Below are 25,136 nucleotides of genomic sequence, written 5' to 3'. Positions count from 1 at the left end.
ATATAAGGAAATATGAGGTGTGTCCCTGCCCAGAGGAACCTGGAAGACACAGAAAGATGCCAACACCACCGGCTGGATGAGTTTCCAATCGGAAGCCCAGACAGAAGGTCTGAGGGTAAATCTTTGAACTTTTTCTCTAAATTCTGCTTGGAATGGAGGTAATTGACAGGAAGAATAGGTTGTAACTTCTTGTTTCTATCCTGAGTTTGCTGCTAGCTTCTGACAGGGTTGGGCTGAGTAGCTAAGTAGCATTGCCCACTGTACGTGCCACAGTAGCCTTAAGATGTTAGTGCTACTCGTGGCCTGGAGCGGTGGCTCATGCCTGGAATCCCAGCACTTTAGGAGGCTGAGGCCAGTGGATCACTTGCAGCCAAGAGTTCAAGACCAGCCTGGCCATCATGGCGAAACCCATTCTCTACGAAAAATACAAAAATAAATAAATAAATAAATAAATAAATAAATAAATAACCAGGCACAGTGGCACATGCCTGTCATCCCAGCTACTCCAGAGGCTGAAGTGGGAGGATCACTTGAGCTCAGGAGGAAGAGGTTACAATAAACCAAGATAGTGCCACTGCACTCCAGCCTGGGCAACAGAACCAGACTCCATCTCAAAAAAAAAAAAAAAAAAAGAAAGATGTTAGTGCTACTCATCCAATAAAAGGGGGCTCAGAGAGGGTAAGTAACATGCCCCAGGCCACACAGCAACAAATGGCAGAACTGAAGTTTAAACCCAGGGCTCTCTAACTGCAGGACCACATCCTTCCTACTAGAACACAGAGGGGAACTGCCGTTTTTATCTCTTTATGCAAAGATTTTGGTTTTTTTGTTTGTTTGTTTGTTTGACTTCCTTTCTGTTTGATTAGAATTCCTGCAATCCTTTCCTCTACACCCCTTTTTGGAGGGAACAATGTCACTTCACACCAACAAGTACAACATACAATATTTGAACCTCCCGAGTGCAGGAGTTATGGCTTCCTTATTTGTGGGTTCCCAGCCTGTGGAACCCTGGCCACCCAACTCTCTAAATCTACAACAGAAGGCATCCTCAGAGACTCTCATTTTAACAAAGTCACTCAAGCCTAGCCCTCAAAAACCACCCCACTTCTTTTTCTTCTGCTGCCTGGAAATCTGCCCACTGAGCCTGATAGATGAGAAAGTGCATGTGGACCTCAAGCCTTGAACACCTTGGGTTAAAATAAGGAAGTCCAAGACCTAAATAAAACCCAGATCTGGCAGGGCATGGTGGCTCATGCCTGCAATCCCAGCATTTGGGGAAGCTGAGGCTTGAGACCAGGAGTTCAACACCAACCTGGACAATGTAGTAAGACCCCCATCTTTAAAATACAAAAATTTAAGAAGTAGCTGGGTGTGGTGGTGTACATCTGCAGTCCCAGCTCCTGGGGGAGGCTTGAGGTGGGAGGATGACTTGGGCCCAGGAGGTCAAGGCTGCAGTGAGCTCTGATTGCACCACTGCACTCCAGCCTGGGTGGCAGAGTAAGACCCTGCCACACACACACACACACACACACAAAATTTAAAGTGTCTTTTTTTTTTTGAAAAGGAGTTTCGCTCTTGTTGCCCAAGCTGGAGTGCAATGGTACAATTTCGGCTCACTGCAACCTCCACCTCTCAGGTTCAAGCAATTCTGCCTCGGCCTCCCTAGTAGCTGGGATTACAGGCACCTGCCACCATGCCCAGCTAGTATTTTGCATTTTTAGTAGAAATGGGGTTTCACCATGTTAGCCAGGCTGGTCGTGAACTCCTGACCTCAGGTGATCCGCCCGCCTCGGCCTCCCAGAGTGCTGAGATTACAGGCATGAGCCACCATGCCAAAAAAAAAAAAAAAAAAAAAAGCTGCTTCCTGAAACTTGGGCTGACCAGACCTGAAGACCTTTCTAGAAGGAAGAGCTGGGAGCCCTGTGAAGCTCCAGGGAAAGACATGCAAACCCCACCCTGGGCTCTTCTGCTGTGGTTGAGGCGACTTGCCCTGACTGCACCTCTTGGTGGATCCTGGGATGAGAATGGGAGGATTAGAAAGCTAGAGGCAGAAGCCTCCACCACCACATCCCTGTCACGATGGAAGAAAACCTGAAATCTGCGTTTAAAAAAAAAAATACCAACCTTCTAGCTGATGGAAAAAGTTGGCAAAGGTACTTTCAAACACCTGGGCATGTGTTTCGAAGCATTGCTGCATTTATCCGTTTGCAGGGTATTTCATAAAATAGATGGCCCCACAACTAGAATTGCATTTTAAATTGATCGCTGCGTCGATTCTAAGTGTATTTCCTGAGTGTCTTATAAATGCAGAAGGCAGCGGCAGGTGCCTGGTGTGTGTCCCGCTGCCTGCTGACTCTCAAAGGAAGCTTGTGATGCGGCCAGGGCCAGCTCTGGGCCCTGGAGATAACTTCATTTGAGCTGCAGGTAGTGACCCGAGTGATCACGCTGCATTCCCTTGGTAAATCACTCTGCTGTAGTTCTGATTTGCATTCTCTGAGCTAATGCTTGACTTTAAAATACGGTCCAGACTGGGCTGGGATCCAGGTTGCCTTCTTTCCTCCAATCTCCTTCTCACTGCTCCTCAGCCCCAGTCTTTCTTGCCACTTCTTTCTTCTTCCAATGAGTCTGGGGGCCGTTTTCACCATCTTTCTTCCGAGTTTCTCTTTCCCTGCCTCTTTTTCTCAGCTCTGAACCTCCTGTATTTGTCGTGTGTGGCATATTCTTACTTACCATTTTTCGTTCCCAGAATCTTCTCACAGTCAAAGTTTCTTCCATTTTTTTGCCTTCTGCATCTAGGAATGCTTTTTGAATCTAGTGAGTGAGTCAGTGAGTGAGTGAGCAAATGAATGAATGAGTAAATGAATTAATGAATGAGCAGATGAGTGAATGAATGAGTGGATGAGTGATTGAGTGAATGGATGAGTGAGTGTGTGGATTAATGAGTAAATGATTGAGTGAATGAATGAGTGAGTGAATGTGTGAGTGAGTGAGAGAATGAGTGAGTGAGGGATGAATGAGTGAGCGAATGGATGAGTGAATGCATGAGTGAGTGCAAGAGTGAGTGAATCAGCGAATGGATAAGTGAGTGAATGAATGAGTGGATGAGTGAGTGAATGGGTGAGTGAGTGAATGAGTGAGTGAGTGAGTGAATGAGTGAATGCATGAGTGAATGAGTGGATGAGTGAGTGAATGAATGAGAGTGAGTGAATGGATGAGTGAGTGGATGAGTGAGTGAGTGAGTGAATGGGTGAGTGAATGCATGAGTGAGTCAGTGGATAAGTGAGTAGATGCGTGAGTGAATGGACAAGTGAGTGAGTGGGTGAATGAGTGAGTGAGTGAATGAGTGAGTGAGTGAGTGAATGAGTGAGTGAGTGAGTGAGTGAATGGATGAATGAGTGAATGGATGAATGAGTGAATGGATGTGTGAGTGAATGAGTGAGTGGATGAGCGAGTAAATGAGTTAGTGAGTGAATGAGTGGATGAGTGAGTGAATGAGTGAGTAAATGTGCAAGCAAGTGGATGTGTGAGTGGATGAATGAGTGAGTGAATGAGTGCATGGGTGAGTGAGCGAGTGGATCAGTAAATGAATGAGTGAGTGAGTGGATGGGTGAGTGAGTAAATGAATGAGTGAATGAATGAGGGAACTAGTGAGTGGGAGTGAATGCGCGAGTCAGAATGTGCAAGTGAGTGAGTGAGTGGGACCCCTCGCAGTCTCTCTGGAATATCCTCATTACCATGCTTTGCGGACTTACCCGGGGTTGACATCCAAAGGCATCCGGCTCGGCCTGGCCTAACCCTGTCGCAGGCTCCTTGGGGGTTCTAGTGCCAGCCGAGTGAGATGAGAAGATAATGAGGAAGATTTAAGGTCTGACTGTGACTCCCACAGACTCTTCCACCTCTGGTTCTTGGCCACTCTCCGAGTGGGACTCATTTGATGATCCTGGTGACCTTTTCTATAAAACTCAAGGGCCCAACTCTCATTGAGAAGATTCTCGGGGCGCTGGACCCACCCCACACATTCACATGCCAGCCCCAAGGGCTCCCAGGGGCAGGGTTTTGCTTGCTAATGGCCAAGTCTGCGGCAGTGCCTGTCCCGTGTCTGATTTTACGCCTTCCAAACTGTCTCTTGGATTCCCAAAACCAAAGAGTAACACAATTTCCTCCCACCTCTCCTCCTCCCGAATTTAATGGATGCACAAAAACACAGGCTCTGTATCCCACCTTGCCGTCGCTTTTGTGTCAAGTCTCCTTGCTAAACGCTGGAAGAAGACTTGTTTATTCAGTCACTCTACAAAGGAGGGCCAGGCGCCGTGCTGGAAAGGCGCCGATGGGTACACATGAGGCCTCCTCCAGGGAATTCACAACAGGTGTAGGAACCAGCAAGGGCAAAAGAGGGTAAGAAGCACAAACTGGGCCCAGAAGGCTGCCTCATGCCTGAAATCCCAGCACTTTGGGAGACCGAGGCAGGAGGATTCCTTGAAGCCAGGAGTTCAAGACCAGCCTGGGCAACATAGGGAGACCTCCATCTCTTAAAAAACAAAGTTATCCAGGGGTGGTGGTGTGCCCCTGTAATACCAGTGCTCTGGGAGGCGATGCTGGGAGGATCACTTGAGCCCAGGAGTTGGAGGCTGCAGTGAGCTATGATCATGCCACTGCACTCCAGCCTGGATAACAGAGCAAGACCCCATCTGTAAAAACAATTAAAAATTTAAAAAAGACGTGGTACAGAATTTTGTTCTGTGCCCAGCACACAGGTGACATGAAGGGAGGGTCTTCACTCCGCTGGAGCAGTTAGACGAAACTGCAGAGTGGCCGTCCGGGCCCATCACAGCACTTAAGCTCACTGCATTCTTCTTGGTGGACTGATTTTCTGTGACCACGGAATGTTTTTATCATAAAATTTCAGAGCACTCAATTCAGCAAATATTTATTAAAAACCTACTCCACACTGGATAGCATGGCCCAAACAAGTCATGACACTGACATGGAGAACCCAAAGAGGGACAATGGGCTCCCCGAGTTGCTTCCAACCCAGACAATAAAATGACAGCCAGGACACTGAAGAACACAGCAATGAAACAAATTCCATCCAGTGCACAGGTGAAGCCAAGAGCCCATCCTTGAAAGCACAGAGAGGTCTTGAATTGGAATCAGCTGGTGGTCGCAACTGCTTATCAGTCTCCTGTGGGGAAGGCAGATTTGCTGACCAGGCTTCAAAGGCAACAGCAGGAGAGAAGCGTATTTCATTATCAAGGCCAGGGTTTCCCCCCAGCCAGTCCTATAGCAAGCCTGACTTGACAGGAGTCCGAGAGGGTGACCTCACTCTGGGATTTGGGTCTGGCTGAGTGGTCCCGTCATGGTTCCTGGTGGCCATCAGAGCTGTCAATCAGCCCTGTGCACAGACCTGAAATCCAGATGGGGCCAATGCTCATAAAAAGTGGACGTGATGAATTGATGTGCATTTCAGAACAATTTAAATCTGTCACTCCTAATTGGGCTTCTATCAAAAGCTTTTCTGCAGTGATGTTAGAAAAAAGGAGACCCAGGAAGCAGTGTCCTTTGGGAATACAAGGGGTGTGTGCCCTTCCACATTTCATGGTCTTGGTACAGATCTGAAGCCACTGCAGAATAAGCGTGGATTTATTCCGGGGGGCTGGGGGATGATGTGTGGTGGTGCCCTTGGTCTCTGGGTTCAGGGCACACGAGCCCCTTCTAACTTCCTACTGATGCTCTCACCTTTCCTAAAAAGCTATCAAGATGAGACATTTTCATCTTCAGGAACCATTGGCCCTTTGCCTGAGTCAGCTAAAAATGATGTTGCCCCTTGGGGAGCTTCAGGTGTGAATATTAGAGGCAGGCTGGTGCCCAAGGGGATGCTTGGGGTGGCGGGCAGTGCTCTAGATTGAGGGGCTAGGCCTTGCCGGGGACGGTGACCAGGAAGCTCGGCTGTGACGTGACATGGGGAGGAGGTTGGGTGTATACGGAAGAGTGAGAGCTGATGCGGGAGGAGATGCAGCCCAGGGGATAAGGCAGAGGCTGGAGAAGTGACGGCATTGACTGCACAGTGAGGGGCGTTCTGGGGATTCAAAGTGCCACAGCAGGCAGGTGAGATAAATCGTCCTGCCTACACGCTGAAAGCTGGGAATGGCTAAACCAATGGCTGAGGGTGTCGTCCCTGAGTTACAATTTCCTGGGCGATCCTTATCTCCTCGTGGTACTGCTCACCCCTCAGAGCCGCACCATTTGTGTCTGTCTGCCGCAGCACTTTAGACATGGATGGTATTAAATACTTAGTTCTTGTTGACCACTTGCCAACTCTGGTTTTGTCTCTAGGAGAAAGGAATGGGAAGGAATAGATCGATAAGAGAGTTGCTCTGATTTCAGTGCTCAGAGATCTGTGGCCAGGACCAATATGACTTAGAAAGTGTGGGTTGTGTGTGGCACTTGTATCTGTTAGGACTGTTTGCAGCTGCAAATGATAGAAACTGAATCAGATTTTCTGCCTGCTAGGGATTTTACTCTTCTCATGGACCAAGAACTCAAAGGTTAGCTGTCCAGAGCTGCCATCAATGACCTGAGGTTCTTGTAGCATCCTAGTCAGTCATCCTTAGAGCATGGCCTTATCTTCATGGTCACAAAATAGCTGCTATGCCTCCAGGCATCACACCCACATTCCAGGTAGGAAGAGAAGAACAAGTAAAGGGCTCTTCTCATCTGAAATCTGCCTCCTTTTAAAGAGCCTTCCTGTATGTCTCATCCAGAAACTTCCACCTACATCTCACTGGCCAGAGTGGTGTCAAATAGCCACCTAGCCGCAAGGGATGCTGGAAATACAGGTTTTTGGATGGGTACAGTAATGCCCCCAGACAAAATTGGTGATCTGTTAATAAGTAAGAGAGAATGGCTATTGGGCCAGCAGCTGGCAATGCCTGCCACACCACAGCAAATTTAAAATAATTGCTACTTTCAAAATATGTACCAGTGAAGCTCTGCTGATTGTTCAACACATGTTAATTGATGGGAAATAATATCATCTCAGAATTTTGGTTGAATGAGCTGAGATAGACAGAGGTTAAAAAGTTAACTGGGATACCAGGGAATCGTCTTGCAGGGGGAATTTTCTAGCTGCTTCTGCAAGTGCCCTCTTTGTAGGAATGAAGGGGATGGGGCAGGTGGTACATGAAGGGATGATTCTGCCTCTTTTCCATCAAGCTTTCATTTCAGGGCTGTAAACACTGAGTATAGCTGGAGTCCGGGCATGTATCCATGTCTCCTCAGTCCTTTCTCATGGGCAGTAGATTGTCCTTTTAAATAATCTCTTTCCCTTTTTTTGCTAGAAGCCCTTTCAATTAAGTGGAGGTTTCATTGGAATAATTAAACCCTGCATATCAAGCCATTCACTCCAATCATGCAGGCAAATCAATTAACCAGAGATGCATTTATCTAACTGACTGTTTATCTCCTCCTGGTTGCAGAGCTTTTGCACTGGGGCAGCTCTTGGCAAAAAGAGGTTTCTGCCCCCCAAAGACAGCTCATTTCCAGAGGACTCCCTGGGTTTGAAGCAATGGGAATCTTAATGTTTATTTTATTCAAGATTTGATATTTATTTGTATTTATCCACTCTACAAATATATATATTGAACACCTACTAAGAGTATAGCTCCATGCTAAGTTCTCCTGGGGATACAGAGATGAGACAGACATGTGGCAAGTTGCTGGAACTCTCTGTGAGTGCCTCAGTTTCCTCTTCTATAAAATGAGGAGGGTAGGAGTATTTACCTCATAGTGTTGTTTTGTGTATTTAATGAGATAATCCACATGGAGCATTTAGCACAATATCTGGCAAATAGCAACTCCATATGCCTTTTCAGAGGCAGCTATTCGAGTATAAGTTCCAGCAAAATGATGGCTTAAATTAATAAAGAGGCTGGGCACGGTGGCTCACATCTGTAATTCCAGAGCATAGTGAGGCCCTGTCTCTCCACACACACACACACACACACACACACACACACACACACACACACACAGACACAGAGTAATAAAGAGGAAGATTTGGAGCTCGGGAAGCAAGGAATATAATTGGTTCGATTAGATGCTATGCTTAATAAACGTTAGCTGGGATGATTGCTAGTTTAATTAAGATCAGATGATGTGGAGTTCAGGGAGGCTGAGTAGGAATCTCTGCTCTTCCACTTATTGGCTGTGAGATCTCACTCCATTATTGAACGCTCTGATCCTACCTTCTCATCCATAAAATGGGAGTAATAAAACCACCTAATTGAGCTTCTGTGAAGATTAATCAAGGTGATATCCATGAAGAGCCAGGTACACAGTCAGCAGTTTCAGTTTAGGAAGGGGTGAGCTGACTCACAAGCATTGCAAAAGATGGAACGTGGTGTGTGTGCAAAGACTGAAGATAACTATTTTGTTCTTCATACTTAAATGCATTATCCATATTTCCAATGACTGACATGTGTTTTGTTTTGTTTTTTAGTTAGTTTTATTTTTTATCAAAGTAATGCATGAGTCATGCAAAGGAGCAAAATACACCAGGCATGGTGGCTCATGTCCGTAATTCCAGCACTTTGGGAGGCCAAGGCAGGTGGATCGCTTGAGTCCAGGAATTCAAGACCAGACTGGGCAACATGACAAAACCCCATCTCTATTATATTTTTTAATTAAAAAATTGAAAATAAGAAAGTAAAATAGGCTTGTAAGAAAAACATCGCTCCTCAACCCAGCCATCATCATCCCTTAGTCCTGATACCCAGAGGCAGTCACTTCAAACTCTTCTTCAGGCCAAGCGCAGTGGCTCACACCTATAATCCCAGCACTTTGGGAGGCCCAGGCAGGTGAATCACTTAAGGTCAGGAGTTTGAGACCAGCCTGGCCAACATAGTGAAACCCCATCTCTACTAAATATACAAAAATTAGCCAGACATGGAGCATACCTGTAATCCCAACTACTCGGGAGGCTGAGGCAGGAGAATCGCTTGAACCTGGGAGGTGGAGGTTGCAGTGAGCCGAAATCGTGCCACTGTACTCCATCCTGGGCGACAGAGTGAGTAAGACTCCATCTCAAAAAAAAAAAAAAACTAGACAAAAAAACAAAACAAACAAAACCACCTCTTTTTCACCTTGTTTTCTTCTGTTATTTCTTCTGTTCTTTTTCACTAGGTCCAAATAATGTTTGCCTTGCTATTTGTTGATATATTGGTTTTAAGACATTATCGATTGACATACTGATGAGAATTTAGCTCTCTTTTACTAACAACCCATTCAAAGCACTTCCCCTTCCTCCATTCTCTCATTACATTAGGTCACAATCTGTTGCGTTGATTTATCTGTGGTGGTTATATTATTATAACTAGGTCAATATTGTTCATGTTAAGGCAAGTTGTGTGCTATGATGTTCTTTCTTGTCTGCACTTTTGTTTTTTCCTGGAGTTAATATTGCCTCTTTTTTTTTTTTCCTTTGCATTTGCTCAGGGTTTCTTTTAAATATACTTATTCTTAATTTTTTCCCATCTGACTCTCAGATCTGTCATTTGCCTAACAATATGATTTCCTGAGTTATCAAATATATCAGAAAATCATTCTGTTTTTCCCCTGGCAACCTCTCCCTTGTGGACCCTCCATGATCCTGTTGCAATCTTGGCTGATCGCTCCTGGCCGCTTTGCTTTCATCCTGGGACTTTCCTTGCTGCATCCCCAAGTAGATTCCTTGCTTTGTGAGCTCCATACCTTCCTCTTTATTGCTTACTTCCTCTTTTTGCTGCATCATATCCTCTAGTAGCTTCCAATGAAAAGGTGCATAGGAGACAAATATTTGGAGTTCCTGCTTTTCTGAAAATAATTTTATTGTATTTTCACACACAATAGTTTGTGTGGATACAGGATCCTAGGAAAGAAAGTATTTTCCATCAAAAACTTGAAGGCGTTGCCTCATTTTCTCCCAGCTTCCAGTATTTGTATTGAGGAGTTTGATGGTATATTTGCTTCCATTCTTCTTCATGTGACCTGAGGTTTTCTCTCTGGAAGCTTGTAGGGTCTTTTCTTATTCCCTGGTGGCCAGAATTTTTGGAACAATGTGCACTGAGAAGGTTCTTTTCCACTGATTGTACTAATATTCAAAGGGCCTATTAAGTCTGAAGTCTCATGCTCTTAAATTCAGAGAATTCTCTAATATTATTTCTCTGATAATTTCATCCCTTGATTTATATTCTATCCCCAGAAGATATATAACAAGAAGACACAGTCATTGTCATCTCTTTTTAGGATTTCTATTTATTGGATATTAGACCTTCTAAATTGATCTCATTCCCTCCCCTCTTATCTTCCTTCTCCTTTTTATTTAACTTTTCAGGAAATTTCCCCAACTTTATCTTCCAAGCCTTCCATTGAGTTTAAATTTCTGCTGCCTTATTTTTAATTGCTAATACCTTGTTCTTTGATTGTTCCTCTTCTTAGCACCATTGCTTTATGGATACAATGCTTCATCTCATCTCTAAATGATTCTTAATTATCAGGTTATGTTTTGAGGATTTCTTTTGAGACAGGGTCTCACTGTGTTGCCTCAGGCTGGAGTGCAGTGGTGCAAACATGGCTCACTGCAGCCTCAATCTCCTGGGGTTGAGCAATCCTCCTGCCTCAGCCTCCTGTGTAGCCGGGACTACAGGTACATATCACCATGCCCAGCTAATTTTTTGATTTTTTTGTAGAGACAGTGTCTCATTATACTGTCTAAACTGGCCTCGAATCCCTGGGCTCAAGCAATCCTCCCACCTCAGCCTCCCAAAGTACTGGGATTACAGATGTGAGCCACTGCGCTAGCCAGGTTATGTTTTTTAAAATTTTCTCTTGTTCTGTGCATTGTCTGCTTCTAGCAGGTTCCTTGTGTCCCTGTGACCCTTTTGATCTCTGCCTTTCATGTGGAGACTTTCCTCAACCATCAAGTGATCCTTGTCTATCTATTTATTCTTAAGTGAGAGGCAACAAAAACCAACATTTTCCAGCCAGATACGGTGGCTCATGCCTGCAATCCCAGCATTTTGGGAAGCCAAGGCTATTGGATCACCTGAGGTCAGGAGTTCGAGACCAGCCTGGCCAACATGATGAAACCCCATCTCTACTAAAAATACAAAGATTAGCCGGGCATGGTGGTGCATGCCTGTAATCCCAGCTACTTGGGAGGCTGAGGCAGGAGAATCACTTGAACCGAGGAGGCAGAGGTTGCAGTGAGTGGAGATCGTGTCACTGCACTCCAGCCTGGGCAATGAGAGCAAGACTCCGTCTCAAAAAGGAAAAAAAAAAAAAAAAGGAAAAGAAGAAAAACTAGCATTTTGTTTGTCAACTAGCAGGCTTCATTGTGTGGTGAATGGGCATTGATTGTACTTGGAAAACACCACCATGAGGAATCTACAGTGCACTAAGCAATTGATTCCTCTTTTGAGAAGCAATAGTTGTTCTTTTTAACCTTGAGCCAGTATCTGCCATCCCAGAGCACGGTTTTCACTCTGTCTTAAGCTTATATGTAAAAGTGACATTTCAGAGAGCTTTTGCACATATACTTTCTGGTTACAACCCTTTAAAAAGGTAAACTTAAAAAAATAAAAAGCAATTCTAGATGCTATATAGTAGTAATCAAGGGGAAGTCAGAAAACCCTGGGTCCAAATCCCAACTTTATGCTAAGTATATGAACTTGAACCTCTCTAAGCATTTGTTTTGTTTTGTTTTGTTTTCAGACAGAGATCTCCCTCTGTCACCCAGGTTAGAGTGCAGTGGTACCATCTTGGCTCACTGTAGCCTCGACCTCCCAGGCTTAAGTGATCCTCCTGCCTCAGCCTCCCAAATAGCTGGGACCACAGGTGCATGCCACCATGCCCAGCTAATTTTTTGTAAAGACGGGGTTTTGCCATGTTACCCAGGCTGGTCTTGAACTCCTGAGCTCAAGTGATCCGCCCACCTCAGCCTCCCAAAGTGCTGACATTACAGGCATGACCCACCGTGCCTAGCCCTCTCTAAGCTTTTGTTTTCTTGGTTGTAAGGTGGTGGTGGTGATGATAATACCGCCTACCTCAAAGAGTTCTGGAGGTTCGTCAGTGACGTCTAACAAAGTGTCTGGCACACCCCAGATAGTCTGTAAGCACGAGGGATGATGTTTGGTCAGTTGCATGTTATACCTCTGAGCCAGTCTTGCAAGTGGTCAAGAGATTGACTTTTAATCCTAGAAACCTTCCCTGACCTGAGGACCAAGTTCCCAAATGCTGTCATCAAAATTCTAAGGGCAGAAACAGCCCAGCCTCAGTATTGGTTTTCTTGTGCCTCAGTTTCCCCAACCTACATTGACATAGTGGGTAGGGGGTAGGGGTAGAATAGCAAGGGGAGTTGTTCAAGCCTATTTCTCCTTTTTTTTTTTGAGACAGAGTTTCGCTCTTGCAGCCCAGGCTGGAGTGCAATTGGCGCCATCTCGGCTCACTGCAACCTCCGCCACCCGGGTTCAAGCGGCTCTCCTGCCTTAACCTCCCAAGTAGTTGGGACTACAGGCATGTGCCACCATGCCCAGCTAATTTTTGTATTTTTAGTAGAGACAGGGTTTCTCCATGTTGGTCAGGCTGGTCTCGATCTCCCGACCTCAGCTGATCTGCCCACCTCGGCCTCCCAAAGTGCTGGGATTACAGGTGTGAGCCACTGCGCCCAGCCCTGTTTCTCCTTTCTTGTAATTAAAACCTTTCTTCTTTTTCTCTTTGAGACATGATCTTGCTCTGTCACCCAGGCTGGAGTACAGTGGCACAATCATGGCTCACTGTAGCCTCAACCTCCTGGGCTCAAGCGATCCTCCCACCTCAGCCTCTTGAGTAGCTGAGACTACAGGTGTATGCCATCAGGCCAGATAATTTTTTGTTTTTTTAAGAGATGGGGTCTCGCTATGTTGCCCCAAGCTGGTCTTGAACTCCTGACTTCAAGCAATCCTCCCACTTCAACTTTTCAAAGTGCTGGGATTATAGGCATGAGCCACCATGCCTGACCACAATTGAAGCCTTCCTTATAATTTTTTTAAAGCCTTTTTTTTTCTGATGATAAACACATTCTCTTTTTTTAAAAATGCAGACGGTATAATTTCCCTTTGTGTTTGCTGACTGGCCTGTGCACTGCTCTGCTGCCTTTGCAGAGGCCCTTGGTTCTGTGATTCCCTTCCCCACTCAGCCCCGGCCCCCAGCCCTGTCCCAGCCACAGGGCAGGGAGGCCGTGAGGAGACCAGGGAGATGGTGTCCTCCAGAGATGCCTGTCGCCACCACCTCCCCGGGACTGAGGGCTTCTGACAGTTCACTCCAACCCCAGCCGATGCCCAACAGGAACAGCTTCTGTCAGCCCTGGGAGATCTCATGTCACCTCCGATTAGTCTTCATAGCCAAAACCAAGCAAGTCCCTGATTAAACATCAGCGGCTCAGGGTCCCTGTCACTCCTGAATGCAGCCGTCCTAGAGCAGCAGCCTGAGGCCCGCCGCCCACCAGGTTCCAAGCAGCTTTGGGGACTGGCATAAGGCTCTTTCCACCATACCAGGGTTTGAACCCCACCTTTCCCTCTTACCATGATTGTGCCACAGCACTCCAGCCTGGGCAACAGAGTGAGATCCTGCCCTCCTTTCTCTAGAAGGAGAACTGACCCTTCCCCAAAAAACCCAAACCCCCAGCTGGGCTCCTAGATGGCTGAGTGGGACATTAGCAGTGGCCTCGTCAGTCACCGTAAGGAACACTGCCCTTGGGAAATACAGCGTGTGTGGGCCCCCGCGTGTTCCTGCCCAAATCCACGGCAGGCTGGAGGTTAAAGACATAATTCACAGTGACGGGAACTCTTCGGGGTCTGGGAACAGGGTTTGCTGCTTTTGACCTAATGAATTAGCACTGATTAGAGCGGCTCCAGTCTACAGAGGTTTCCATCAAAGCCTTTTCATCAAAGATCTTCCACACTGGTCATGAGCATGCCCAAGGCTGCCATCTTCCCTCCTCCCCATCCCCACGGCTCTTGGGGCCTGTCTCAGTGGCCTCCCAGGCTGTCCACTCCACGGGGTGGGACAGAAGCCTTTCTCCCCCTGTAGCCCCTGGTGTGGGGTCCACTCTGCCAATGTCATCGAGGGTGACGCACCCCTCAGGACTTCCTGGCCTTTTCCTCCCAAGCAGAGCATCGCTTTGATCCCAGAACGGTTCCCTTTCCCTCCATCCTCTGCCTCCCGCTCCAAGGCTGATTATCTCTTCCTTTTCAGATCCCGAGCACTGCAAGTCCAGATGCAACGGGAGCCTGGCTCGAGGGAAGACAAGATCCGGCCGGAAAGTGTGAAAGTCACACCCCAATGACGGGATAGCAGCCCCTGTGTGTGAGCACCCCTCCATGCCAGGTACTCAGCATCTGTTATCCCCTCTATACCTCTCTACATCATGGAGAGACAGGGTCTTGTTCTGTCACCGGGGCTGGAGTGCAGCGACGTGATCATAACACTCTGTAGCCCTCCACCTCCTTGGCTCAAGTGATCCTCCCATTTTAGCCTCCCAAGTAGCTGGGACCACAGGCACACACAACCAAATGTGGTGAATTCTTAAATTTGTTGTAGAGATAGGGCCTTGCTATGTTGCCCAGACTCGTCTCAAACTCCTGGCCTCAAGCGATCCCCCTGCCTCTGCCTCCCAAAGCACTGAGATTACAGGCAGGAGACACTGTGCCTGGCCGTTCCTTTATATTGGAAAAAAGGCAAGTGAGGGTAACCTAAGACTTGGCGGAGGGGCTGGGGTAGTGAAGGGAGGGAGGGGCAGGGATCAGGCTCTGACACTAGCTGGAGCTTGGGAGACAATCAGAGAAAAGGCTGGTGGGCCCGGGATGCAGTTGTGATAAGATTGTGGGGCTGGCAGAAGGCAAACGTCGCAGGGCCTCAAGATCAAGATCAAGATGTTGAACATGGGCCAGGCATGGTGGCTCACACCTGTAAATCCCAGCACTTTGGGAGGCCGAGGCGGGTGGATAATCTGAGGTTGAGAGTTCGAGACCAGCCTGGCCAACATGGTGAAACCCTGTCTCTACAAAAAATACAAAAATTAGCCAGGCATGGTGGTGGGCATCTGTAATCCCAGCTACTCAGGAGGCTGAGGCAGGAGAATCACTTGAACCCAGGAGGCTGAGGCTGCAGTGAGCCGAGATGGTGCCACTGCACTCCAGCCTGGGCAAAAGAGCAAGACTCTGTCTCAAAAAAAAAAAAAAAAAAAAGGTTGATCGTGGCTTGGCATGGTGGTCATGCCTGTAATCCCAGCACTTTGGGAGTCCAGGGCGGGAAGATCACTCGAGCCCAGAAGTTTGAGACCAGCCTCGACAACATAGGAAGACCCCATCTCTACAAAAACAATTTTTAAAATATTAGCTGGGCATGGTGGTTTTGCCTGTGGTCCCAGCTACTCAGTAGGCGGAGGCAGGAGGATTGCTTGAGCTCAGGAGGCAGAGGCTGCTGTGAGCTGAGATCACGCCACTGCACTCCAGCCTGGACAACAGAGTAAGACCCTATCTCAAAAAATAAAAATAAAAAATGATTGGAACTTTATCATAACAGCAAGAGGAAGCCACAATAGAGGTCTTGAATGAGTGAGTCAGGACATGAGGCCACCAGCTCTCATGGAATTCATCCTCCGGTGGGTCACCTCCAGATCCTTTGGTTCCCAGGGAAGGTGAGCGACACAGCCCTTCCTGTGGAGCCTGGCCTGGGGGCCTGGCACTTGCTGTTCATCCGTTTGCAGAGAGACTCGTGTGGCCTAGGACCTGTCTCACACTGGAAGTCAAACCCTGCCGAAGGTTGGGTCCGAGCTGCGGGTTGTGACAAGCTCTGGCTAAGACTTAGGTAGGGACGGGCCATCCAACCTGCAAGGCTGTTAAAGTTCAGAGCCTCGGGGCCTCCGGGAGCATTTCTGAGAAAACTGCCTTCAAAGAAACTGCCCAGAGCTTGACAGAGCCGCCGGGTTCGTCCCAGTGATGAGGCTGAGTCAGGCTGAGTTAGAGAGAAGTGCTGGAAGGTAAAATTCATTTCGAATTGTGTCTGAGACATTTTTTTTTCTTTTGAGGCTGGCTACACTCTCCATAGATTTATTTTCCATGAGATATTTCATACATATAAATATGTATACATAATGTGTATCCACGAGACAGAGAACAATGACATGGACACTCGTGTCCCCAGTTGAAGCATAACAATAATTCCTTGTATCACCAGTGTCCCCCAGGGCCCTTCCAACATCACATCTGCCTGGCTGCCCCTCCCCAGGGGAAGCCACCATTCTGATTTTCATCAGTCCCTTGTTTCTTGGTATAGTTTTGCCGTATATCTTTAACAGTAGGGTTTCCTTTTGTATGTTTACCAAAAAAAATGATTTTTGAGACAGGGTTTCGCTCTGTCTCCCAGGCTGGAGTGCAGTGGTATGGCGATAGTTCCCTGCAGCCTCGACCTCCGGGTCTTAAGCAATCCTTCCGTCTCAGCCTTCTGGGTAGCTGGGACTAACTACAAGCACGCAACCCCACACCCAGCTAAGTTTTTATTTTTCTGTAGAGATGAGGTCTTGCTATATCGCCCAGGCTGGCCTCAAACTCCTGGCCTCAAACTCCCAGTCTCCATCTCGGCCTTCCAAAGTACCGGGATTTCAGGCATGAGCCATCTCACTCAACCTTGTTTTACTTTTTTTTTTTTTTAATTTTTTAGAGACAGGGTCTCACTGTTTCCCAGGCTGGAATGCAGTGGTACGATCATAGTTAATTGCAGCCTCCACCTCCTAGGCCCAAGAGATCCTCCTGCCTCCCAAGTAGCTGGGACTACAGGCGTGTGCCACCATGCCCGGCTAATTTGTTTTTATTTTTTGTAGAGATGGGGTCTCGCTGTGTTTTCCAGGCTGGTCTCAAACTTCTGGCCTCAAACAATCCTCCCACCTGGGCCTCCCAAAGTGCTGAGATTATAGGCGTGAGCCACTGTGCCCGGCCTGTTTTTGAAGTATTTATAGACAATTTTATGCCATGCATCTTCTGTGGCTTGCTTTTTCACTCAACGTCATGTTCCTGAGGTCCACCTGTGCTAATGCACATGGTCATATTTCTTTCCATTTTCACTTCTGGGGAGTACGCCAGCATTGAATACACAGTTTATTTATCCACGCTGTTGCACGAGGTCTGTGTGTGGTTTCTGGTTTTGGGTACAGGGCGCTGCTGTGGAACATTCTTGCGCAGGTCTCTGGATGTACACGGGGAGAATTTCTCTAGGGATGATATCTAAAAGGGACTCCTGGCATGTGTGGTCTGCATGTTCAACCCTACTAGGTGAAACTGACTTGTTTTCCAGTCCTTGTGGGTTTTTTCCATCCAGTAACAAATGTCTGCAGGTGAGCCCCTGCTGGGGACAGAGGTGCAAGAGCATCCTTACTCTGTCACTCCAAGTGAGAACAGATGCTCCCAGATCATGGCTCCGGGTCTTTGTGATATGAGCTCACCCTTCACCGGGCTGCTTTATCTTGCCTCTCCCTCTGCCTAGCAAACTCCCGCTCGAAATGCTCCCACCTCTCTAAGGAGGGGAACCTCAGGGAGGTCTTCACGTGGAGGAGGCCTGGGCTGGAATCCCAGTTAGACTTGCTGTATGACCCTCAGCAAGTCGCTAGGGTTCTCTGCTTCTTGGTTTCCTTGTCTACAAAACAAGGGTGAGCACGTCCACCTCTCAGAGCCGCTGTGGTCATTAAAAGAGATGATTTCTTTCCTTTTTTTTTTTTTTAATTTTGAGACAGCATCTTGCTCTGTTGCCAGGGCTGGAGTGCAGTGGAACGATCTGGGTTCACTGCAAGCTCTGCCTCCCGGGTTCAAGTGATTCTCTTGCCTCTGCCTCCTGAGTAGCTGGGACTACAGGCGCCCGCCACCATGCTCAGCTGATGTTTTGTATTTTTAGTAGAGACTGGGTTTCGCCATGTTGGCCAGGCTGGACTTGAACTCCTGATCTCAAGTGATCTACCCACCTTGGCCTCCCAAAGTGCTGAGATTACAGGTGTAATCACCACGCCCGGCCAAATGAGATAATTTCTATAAAGCGTCGGGCCCGATGCCTGGCACACGTGCAGCCCAGAGGGGAAGCACTTCCTGTTCCGCCAGCAGGGCGTGCGGCTGCCCTCTCTGCAGGGTTCCAGAGGATGCTGTTCCTCCCACCGGGGCTTGTGTGGGCGGCTGACACTTACCACCAACCTCTGAGCAGCTTGCAGCTCAGGAGCTGTGTGGGAAATGTCTTTGCACCCTCTGTTCCCAGCACAGTGCTCAGCACAGAGCCACTTCTCACTCAAGTCGGCTGAGGATGAAGAGGTCCTTTCACTCCAGGCACTCACAAACTGGTCAGCTTTCCTAAGTTCCTCTTCACCCTGGTTGCTAAGCAACTGTGCTGCACAGGGGCATTAACGATGGGACAGGTTTCAACGAGATCCAGGGTCTGTGATTTCACTGCATCTGAGGTAGGAGGGTCTCTTAGCCGGGCATGGTGGTGTGCGCCTATAGTCCCAGCTACTTAGGAGGCTGAGGTAGGAGGATTGCTGGAGCCTGGGAGGTCGAGGCTGCAGAGAGCTATGATGAGGTAGGCGCGTCCCTTTCATCTCTGCTTCAGAAGGATTTTGCCCTAGTTATTTCCTGCTTAGCTGACAGGCTGCTGAGGTGGCTGCACCGGGTCACCCCAGTCCCGGGAGGAAGGCTTTCTATGTCACTGAGCACTCTTGTAACAGGTGGTTGGCATGTGTCAACTACAACCTCCTTGTTCATGAAGGCTGGTAAGTAATGCTTCTTGGTCCATCCAGACCTGCCCGTCTTCTTGCCTTGAACTGCTGTTTAATTCCTAGGCACGTGCCTTCTGACCCCGCAAAAGGTGTAAGCTTCTTAACACCTGACTTTCAGCTCTCTTGTGCATTCATGGCGCTGAGCAAGTCTTTGTGCTAAGTAGATGTATTTACTAGTTAGGAGGCTTTGGGCTTGCAAATCACAGTTGACTCAACTTCACAAGGCTTGGAACAAAGAGCATTTATGTTTTACAGGAGTCCAGAGGTGGGAGGAGCCCAGTGCTGGTTCATTCAGTGCCCAGGAGATGACATCAAGGACCGAGGATCTTTCCAGTCCTCACCTCAGGGTGAATCCTCAGGACGGCAGAGCAGAGAGCTGGAAAGACCCTCGGTCCTTGATGTCACCCGAGGGGTACGGGCTGAGGTGCAGTGACCCAAACTATCACATCCATCTTTACACACTCACACAGCCAAAAGCCCAAGGACAAGGTATCCCTGTTAAAGATAAAGGAAAGCCTCCAGAGCCGCCCCCAGTGCGTGTTCCTGCAGGTTGCATGGCCAAAAGCACTTCACCGGCTTGTTTCTACACTACTGGTAGAGACCAAACGACGGCCGCTCTTTGCAGCTCAAAAGATATTCAGCCTCCCTGAAGCATCAGACTGCCTGGTTTTTGGGGGGGAAAAAAAGGGGGGTTCCGTTAGCAGGAAGTCAAGGGGTAGTGTGGAGAGACACCAGCAGTGCCTGCCACCTAGTCAATAAATAATTCGTTGAATAAAATTCTTAGGCTGTCCACTTCTTGAAAATAATAAAAGCAAGTACATTTTCCTTTGTGAATGCAAATGATCACATGGTCATGTTGTCAGAATGAGCCATTGTTGTGGGCATGTCTATGATGTTGCTGGCTATGACTCAGGTGGCCAGTGCCATGTGTTAGCAAAAGGCTTGTAGAGGTCAGGACTTAAGGCAGTGAACTAAGGAGGTTGTCATCTGTGCAAAGTTCATTGGATTGAATACAGACCAAATCCTCATTTTTAATTACTTTAAATATAACTTTTGCTCATGACAGCAAATAGACATTTTTACTCAAGGCACTTGGGTTGCAGGGAACAAAATCACCCCTGAAATATCTCAAATTGACCAAGAGTGGTGGCTCATGCTTGTAATCTCAGCACTTTGGGAGGCTGAGATAGGAGGATCATTTGAGGCCAGGAGTTTGAGACTAGCCTGGGCAAACTACAGCATGGTGGTGCATGCCTGTAGTGAGACCCTGTCTCTACCAAAAAGGTTCAAAATAGCCAGGGGTGGAGGTATACACCTGTAGTCCTAGCCACTCAGGAGGCTGAGATGGAAGGATTGCTTGAGCCCAAGAGTTTGAGGCTGCCATGAGCTAGGATTGCCCCACTGCATTCCAGCCTGGGTGGCAGAGCGAAACTCTGTCTCTAAAAATAATTTTTTAAAAAAATTTAATGGCTCAAATTAATGGGGAAGGTGGAGGGATATAGAAGGCCTACAACAAGGACCAGACACCACAGAAGGCCAAGGCTCATGAGGTTGGGAACTGAGTTATGCACCAAGAGAGATGACCCCGGCCATCCGCTTCTCATGGAACCTCGTGGTCTCGCCATGGTGCCACTTGGCAGACCAGCTTCCTCTGCTTGTCTCTTCTCTGCCCTGATAGCCTTGACCTGACTGCATGTCTCTTCACCCTGGCTGAGCTCCAACCTCCATGGCTACACCAATGCCACCTTCTAGCTCAGTTGCCCCCAGCACACTCACCCATCCCACCACATATGAAATCCCCAGGTCCAGAAATTTGGCTGTGGCTAAAGAACATCTCATAATGATAAAATGGTCAATCCACTGGGAAGCTATAAGAGTTATAAGCATGTGCACCTATCAGAGCCCCAGATACATGAAGCAAAGACAGACAGAGCTGGAGGGAGAGATACACAATTCAACAATAAGAGTTGAAGACGTTGGCTGGGCGCAGTGGCTCATGCCTGTAGTCCCAGCACTTTGGGAGGCCGAGGCAGGTGGATCACCTGAGGTCAGGAGTTCGAGACCAGCCTGGCCAAAATGGATAAACCCAGTCTCCACTAAAAATACAAAATTAGCCAGGCGTGGTGACAGGCGCCTGTAATCCTAGCTACTCGGGAGGCTGAGGCAGGAGAATCACTTGAACCCGGGAGGCAGACTTTGCAGTGAGCCGAGATCACGCCATTGCACTCCAGCCTGGGTGACAGAGTGAGACTCTGTCTCACAAAAAAAAAAGAGTTGAAGACGTTATTACTCTACTTTCAATAATGGATAGAACAACTAGGCAGAAGATCAACAAATAAGAGACTTGCACAACACTATAAACAAACCAGACCTGGCCGGGCTTGGTGGCTCACACGTGTAATCCCAGCATTTGGGGAGGCCAACGCAGGTGGATTACTTGAGATCAGGAATTCGAGACCATCCTGGCCAACATGATGAAACCCTGTCTCTACTAAAAATACAAAAATTAGCCAGACGCGCTGGCGGGAAGCCAGGAAGCGGAACCTGGAGTGAGTAACGACTGCACCACTGCGCTCCAGCCTGGGTGACAGAGAGAGGCTCTCTCAAAAAAAAAAAAATCAGACCTAACAGACATCTGTAGTACACTCCATCTGACAGCAGCAGAATAATACATTAATCTATGAACTAAGTTCCTCCCAAAATCAGTTTGGCCTCTGCCCAGGAATGAACAAGGACAGCTTGGAGGTTAGAAGCAAGATGGAATTGGTTACGTCAGATCTCTTTCACTGTCAGAATTTTTGTTACAAATTTTGCAAAGGCAATTTTACCTCCTCTCTTACAAAAGTAGAAAAAGAAGTGCTAACTAAACCTAAAGCAATGAAAAGAAAGGAAATAATCAAGACTAGAGTAGAAGAAAATGAACCTGAGAATAGAAAAGGAATACAGAGAATTAATGAAACCAAAAGTTGGTTCTTTGATATATCAACAAAATAAGAGAAGATGCAAATTACTAGAATCAGAAATGAAAGGGGGGAAATTATAACTGAACTTACAGAGATAAAAAGAATTATGAAGGGAACTGTGAGCAATTGCTGCCAATAAATTGGATAACTTAAATATAGTGGACAAATTCCTAGAAAGACACAAACTACTGAAACTGGCTCAAGACAAACAGAAAATATGAACAGACCTGTAATAAGTAAGGAGGCTGAATTTGTAAAAATAATCTACAAAGAAAAACCCATGCCCAGCTGTCTTCACTTGTAAGTTCTACCAAACAAAAGAAAAATTAATACCAATTCTTAAAAGCCGCTTCCAAAAAGCAGGAGAGGAAGCAACACTTCCTAAATCATTCTGAGGCCAATATCAAAACCAGACAATGACATCACAGGAAAAGAAATACCCTGATATACCCTGATATCAAAACCAGACAATGACATCACAGGAAAAGAAAACTACAGACCAATATCTCCTATGAATATGAATGCAAAAATCCTATTTTTAAAAACTGGCTAATTAAATCCAGCAACATATAAAATGAATTATATACCATGACCACATGGGATTTATGCCAGGAATATAAGGTTGGTTTAACAGCTGAAAGTCAGGTAGTGTAACCATATCGATAGAATAAAAAACAAAAACCACACGGCAGCCTCAATAAATGCAGAAAAAGCATCTGACAAAATTAAGAACGCTTTCGGGGTAAAAACATTCAATAAACCAAGAAGGTAAGAAAACTTCCTCAACCTGATAAAGGACATCTATTCTAAAAACAAAAGCAAAAGCCTACAGCTAATGTCATACTTGACAGTGAAAGACTGGATGGTGTCCGCTAACATCAGTAACAAAACAAGGATTCCTGCTGTCAACACTTCTATCTAACATAGTACTGGAGGTATTTTAGCCAGAGCAATTAGGCAAGGAAGAAAAATAAAAGGCACCCAGATTGGAAAAACAGAAGTAAAACTATCTTTATCTGCAAATGACGTGATCTTATATATAGGATATCATAAGGTGTCTCTAACAAATTATGAGAACTAATAAATGATTTCACAAGGTTGCAGAATACGAGGTCAATATACAAAAATAAATTATATATCTATAGACCAGCAATGAATATTCCACAAATGAAATTAAGAAAAAAACTCCCATTTATAATGTCATCAAACATAATGAAATACTTAGGAATATATTTAACAAAAGAAGTGCAAGATTTGTACACTGAGAACTATGAAACATTGCTGAAAGAAATTAAAGAAGATTTAAAGAAAGACATCCCCATGTTCACAGATCAGAAGATTCAATATTGTTAGGTAGCAGTACTCCCCAAATTGATCTAGATATTCAGCAGATTCACTACCAAAATACCAACTGCATTTTTTTGCACAAATTGACATCCTAATCCCAAAATCCGTAAGAGCTGTAAAAGGCACCTAATAGCCAAAACAATCTTGAAAAAGAACAAGTTTGGGAGACTCATACTTCCCAATTTCAAGGCCTACTACAAATCTACAAATCTTCAATAATCAAGACAATGTAGTACTGTCATAAGGATACACATATAGATCAATGGAATAGAATCAATAGTGCAAAAACAAATGTTTACTTTTATGGTCAGTTGATTGTCAACAAGGGTAGCAAAATCAATCAATGGGGAAAGAATAGTCTTTTCAAACAAACTGTGCTTGGACAACTGGACATCCACACACAAAAGAATGCAGTTGGACCCCTACCTCACACCATACACAAAAATTAACTCAAAATGGATCATCCTCAACGTAAGAACTAAGGTATAATATTCAAAGGAAAAAAACAGGAGTAAACCTTCATCATCTTGAATTAGACAATGGTGTTTTAGATACATGCCAAGAGCACAAGTGAAAAAAAGAAAAAAATAAATTACCTCAAAATTTAAAAGTTTTATGCTACAAACAATGCTTTTAAGAAAGGGAAGACAACTGACAGAATGAGAGAAATATTTGCAAGTCATATATCTGATAAGTGGCTTGCATCCAGAATACATAACAAAATCCTACAACTCAATAATAAAAAGACAAACAACACAATTTTAAAATGGGCAAAGGATTTGAATAGACATTTCTCAATGCACAAATGGCCAATATGCACATGAAAAGATGTTCAACATCGTTAGTCATTAGGGAAATGCAAATCAAAACCACAATGAGATGCTACTTCACACTCAGTAGGAGAGCTGTAATAAAAAAAGGCAGACAATAACAAGTGTTAGCAAGAATATGGAGGAATTAAAACCCTCATGGCTTGCTGGTGGCAATGTAAAATGATGCAGCTGCTTTGGAAAACAGTTTGGCAGTTCCTCAAAATGTTAAATATAGAGTTGCCATATGGCCTAACAATCCACTCCTATGTATCTACCCAAGGGAAATAAAAACATACAGTCACACAAAAACTGGTATATGAACGTTCATAGCAGCATTGTTCATAATAGACAAAAGGCAGAAACTCAAATGTCCATTAGTGAATGAACAGACAAGCAAAATGTGGTGTGTCCATGCAATGAAAAAATCACTGAGCAATTTCAAATAAATGAAGTCCTGATACATGCTACAACAGGAACAAACCTTGAAAAGTTGCTAAGCGAAAGAAGCCAACCATGAAAGACCATAAATTGTAGGATTTCACTTGTATAAAATGTACAGAAAAGGCAAATCTATACAGACAGAAGGTGAATGAGTAGTTACACGGGATGGAGGGGCAGGGATTAGAGGGAAATTGAGAGTGGCTAATAAAGGGTGAGGAGCTTCTTTTTGAAATGATGGAAATGTTTTTAAATTGATTGTGGTGGTGGTTGCACAATTCTATGAATATACTAAAATCACTGAATTGAACATATTAAAAAGTTAACTTGTATAGTATGTGAATTATATCACAATAAAGCTGTTTTTAAAAATGAATGACTTAGATCTGTATGTATCCACCTAGATAAATCTCAAAAAAAAAATGTAGAGGGAGAAAAACATGTTGAAAAAGGAAATATACAGTATGACACCATTTATGTGAAATTTTAAAACAAAAACCAATAGCATATATTGTTTAGGGAACTATACATTTTTAGTAAGACATAAAAACTTGGATGGAAAGGGTAGACTGCAACCGCAGGATTTTCCCTCTCTGCCCTATAAATAATCTTTTAAAAATTTTATGGCTTAAACTTCCATTGTTTATGTTTAGTATATAAGGAAATACATATTTTTATATTCATACCCCCTTTCTTAGATAAAAGGTAAAATGCCATATATACTTTACTGTACGGGACTTTTTTTTAACTTAA

At 45.6% G+C, this 25,136-nt stretch overlaps 1 protein-coding gene across 9 annotated transcripts in view; it reads left to right on the top strand.

Moving 5' to 3' along the window:
• The window catches only part of CARD11 (caspase recruitment domain family member 11), a 139,501-nt gene that overhangs the window by 69,970 nt on the left and 44,395 nt on the right, over positions 1-25,136 (top strand). For all 9 annotated transcript variants that reach the window (XR_012432172.1, XR_012432170.1, XR_012432171.1 and 6 more), the window contains exon 2: positions 14,269-14,400. Coding sequence is in view for 6 of the 9 variants with exons in the window: in XM_045389759.3 (XP_045245694.1) it covers positions 14,394-14,400 (7 nt within the window). In the remaining 3 variants the exon portion in view is untranslated. The remainder of the gene's footprint in view (positions 1-14,268; positions 14,401-25,136) is intronic.

This window comes from Macaca fascicularis, chromosome 3 (genome assembly GCF_037993035.2).
Source record: "Macaca fascicularis isolate 582-1 chromosome 3, T2T-MFA8v1.1".
In the NCBI taxonomy this organism is placed as follows: Eukaryota; Metazoa; Chordata; class Mammalia; order Primates; family Cercopithecidae; genus Macaca; species Macaca fascicularis.
The sequence above is the reverse complement of the archived record's forward strand: the minus strand, read 5'-3'. Positions and strand labels throughout refer to the sequence as shown.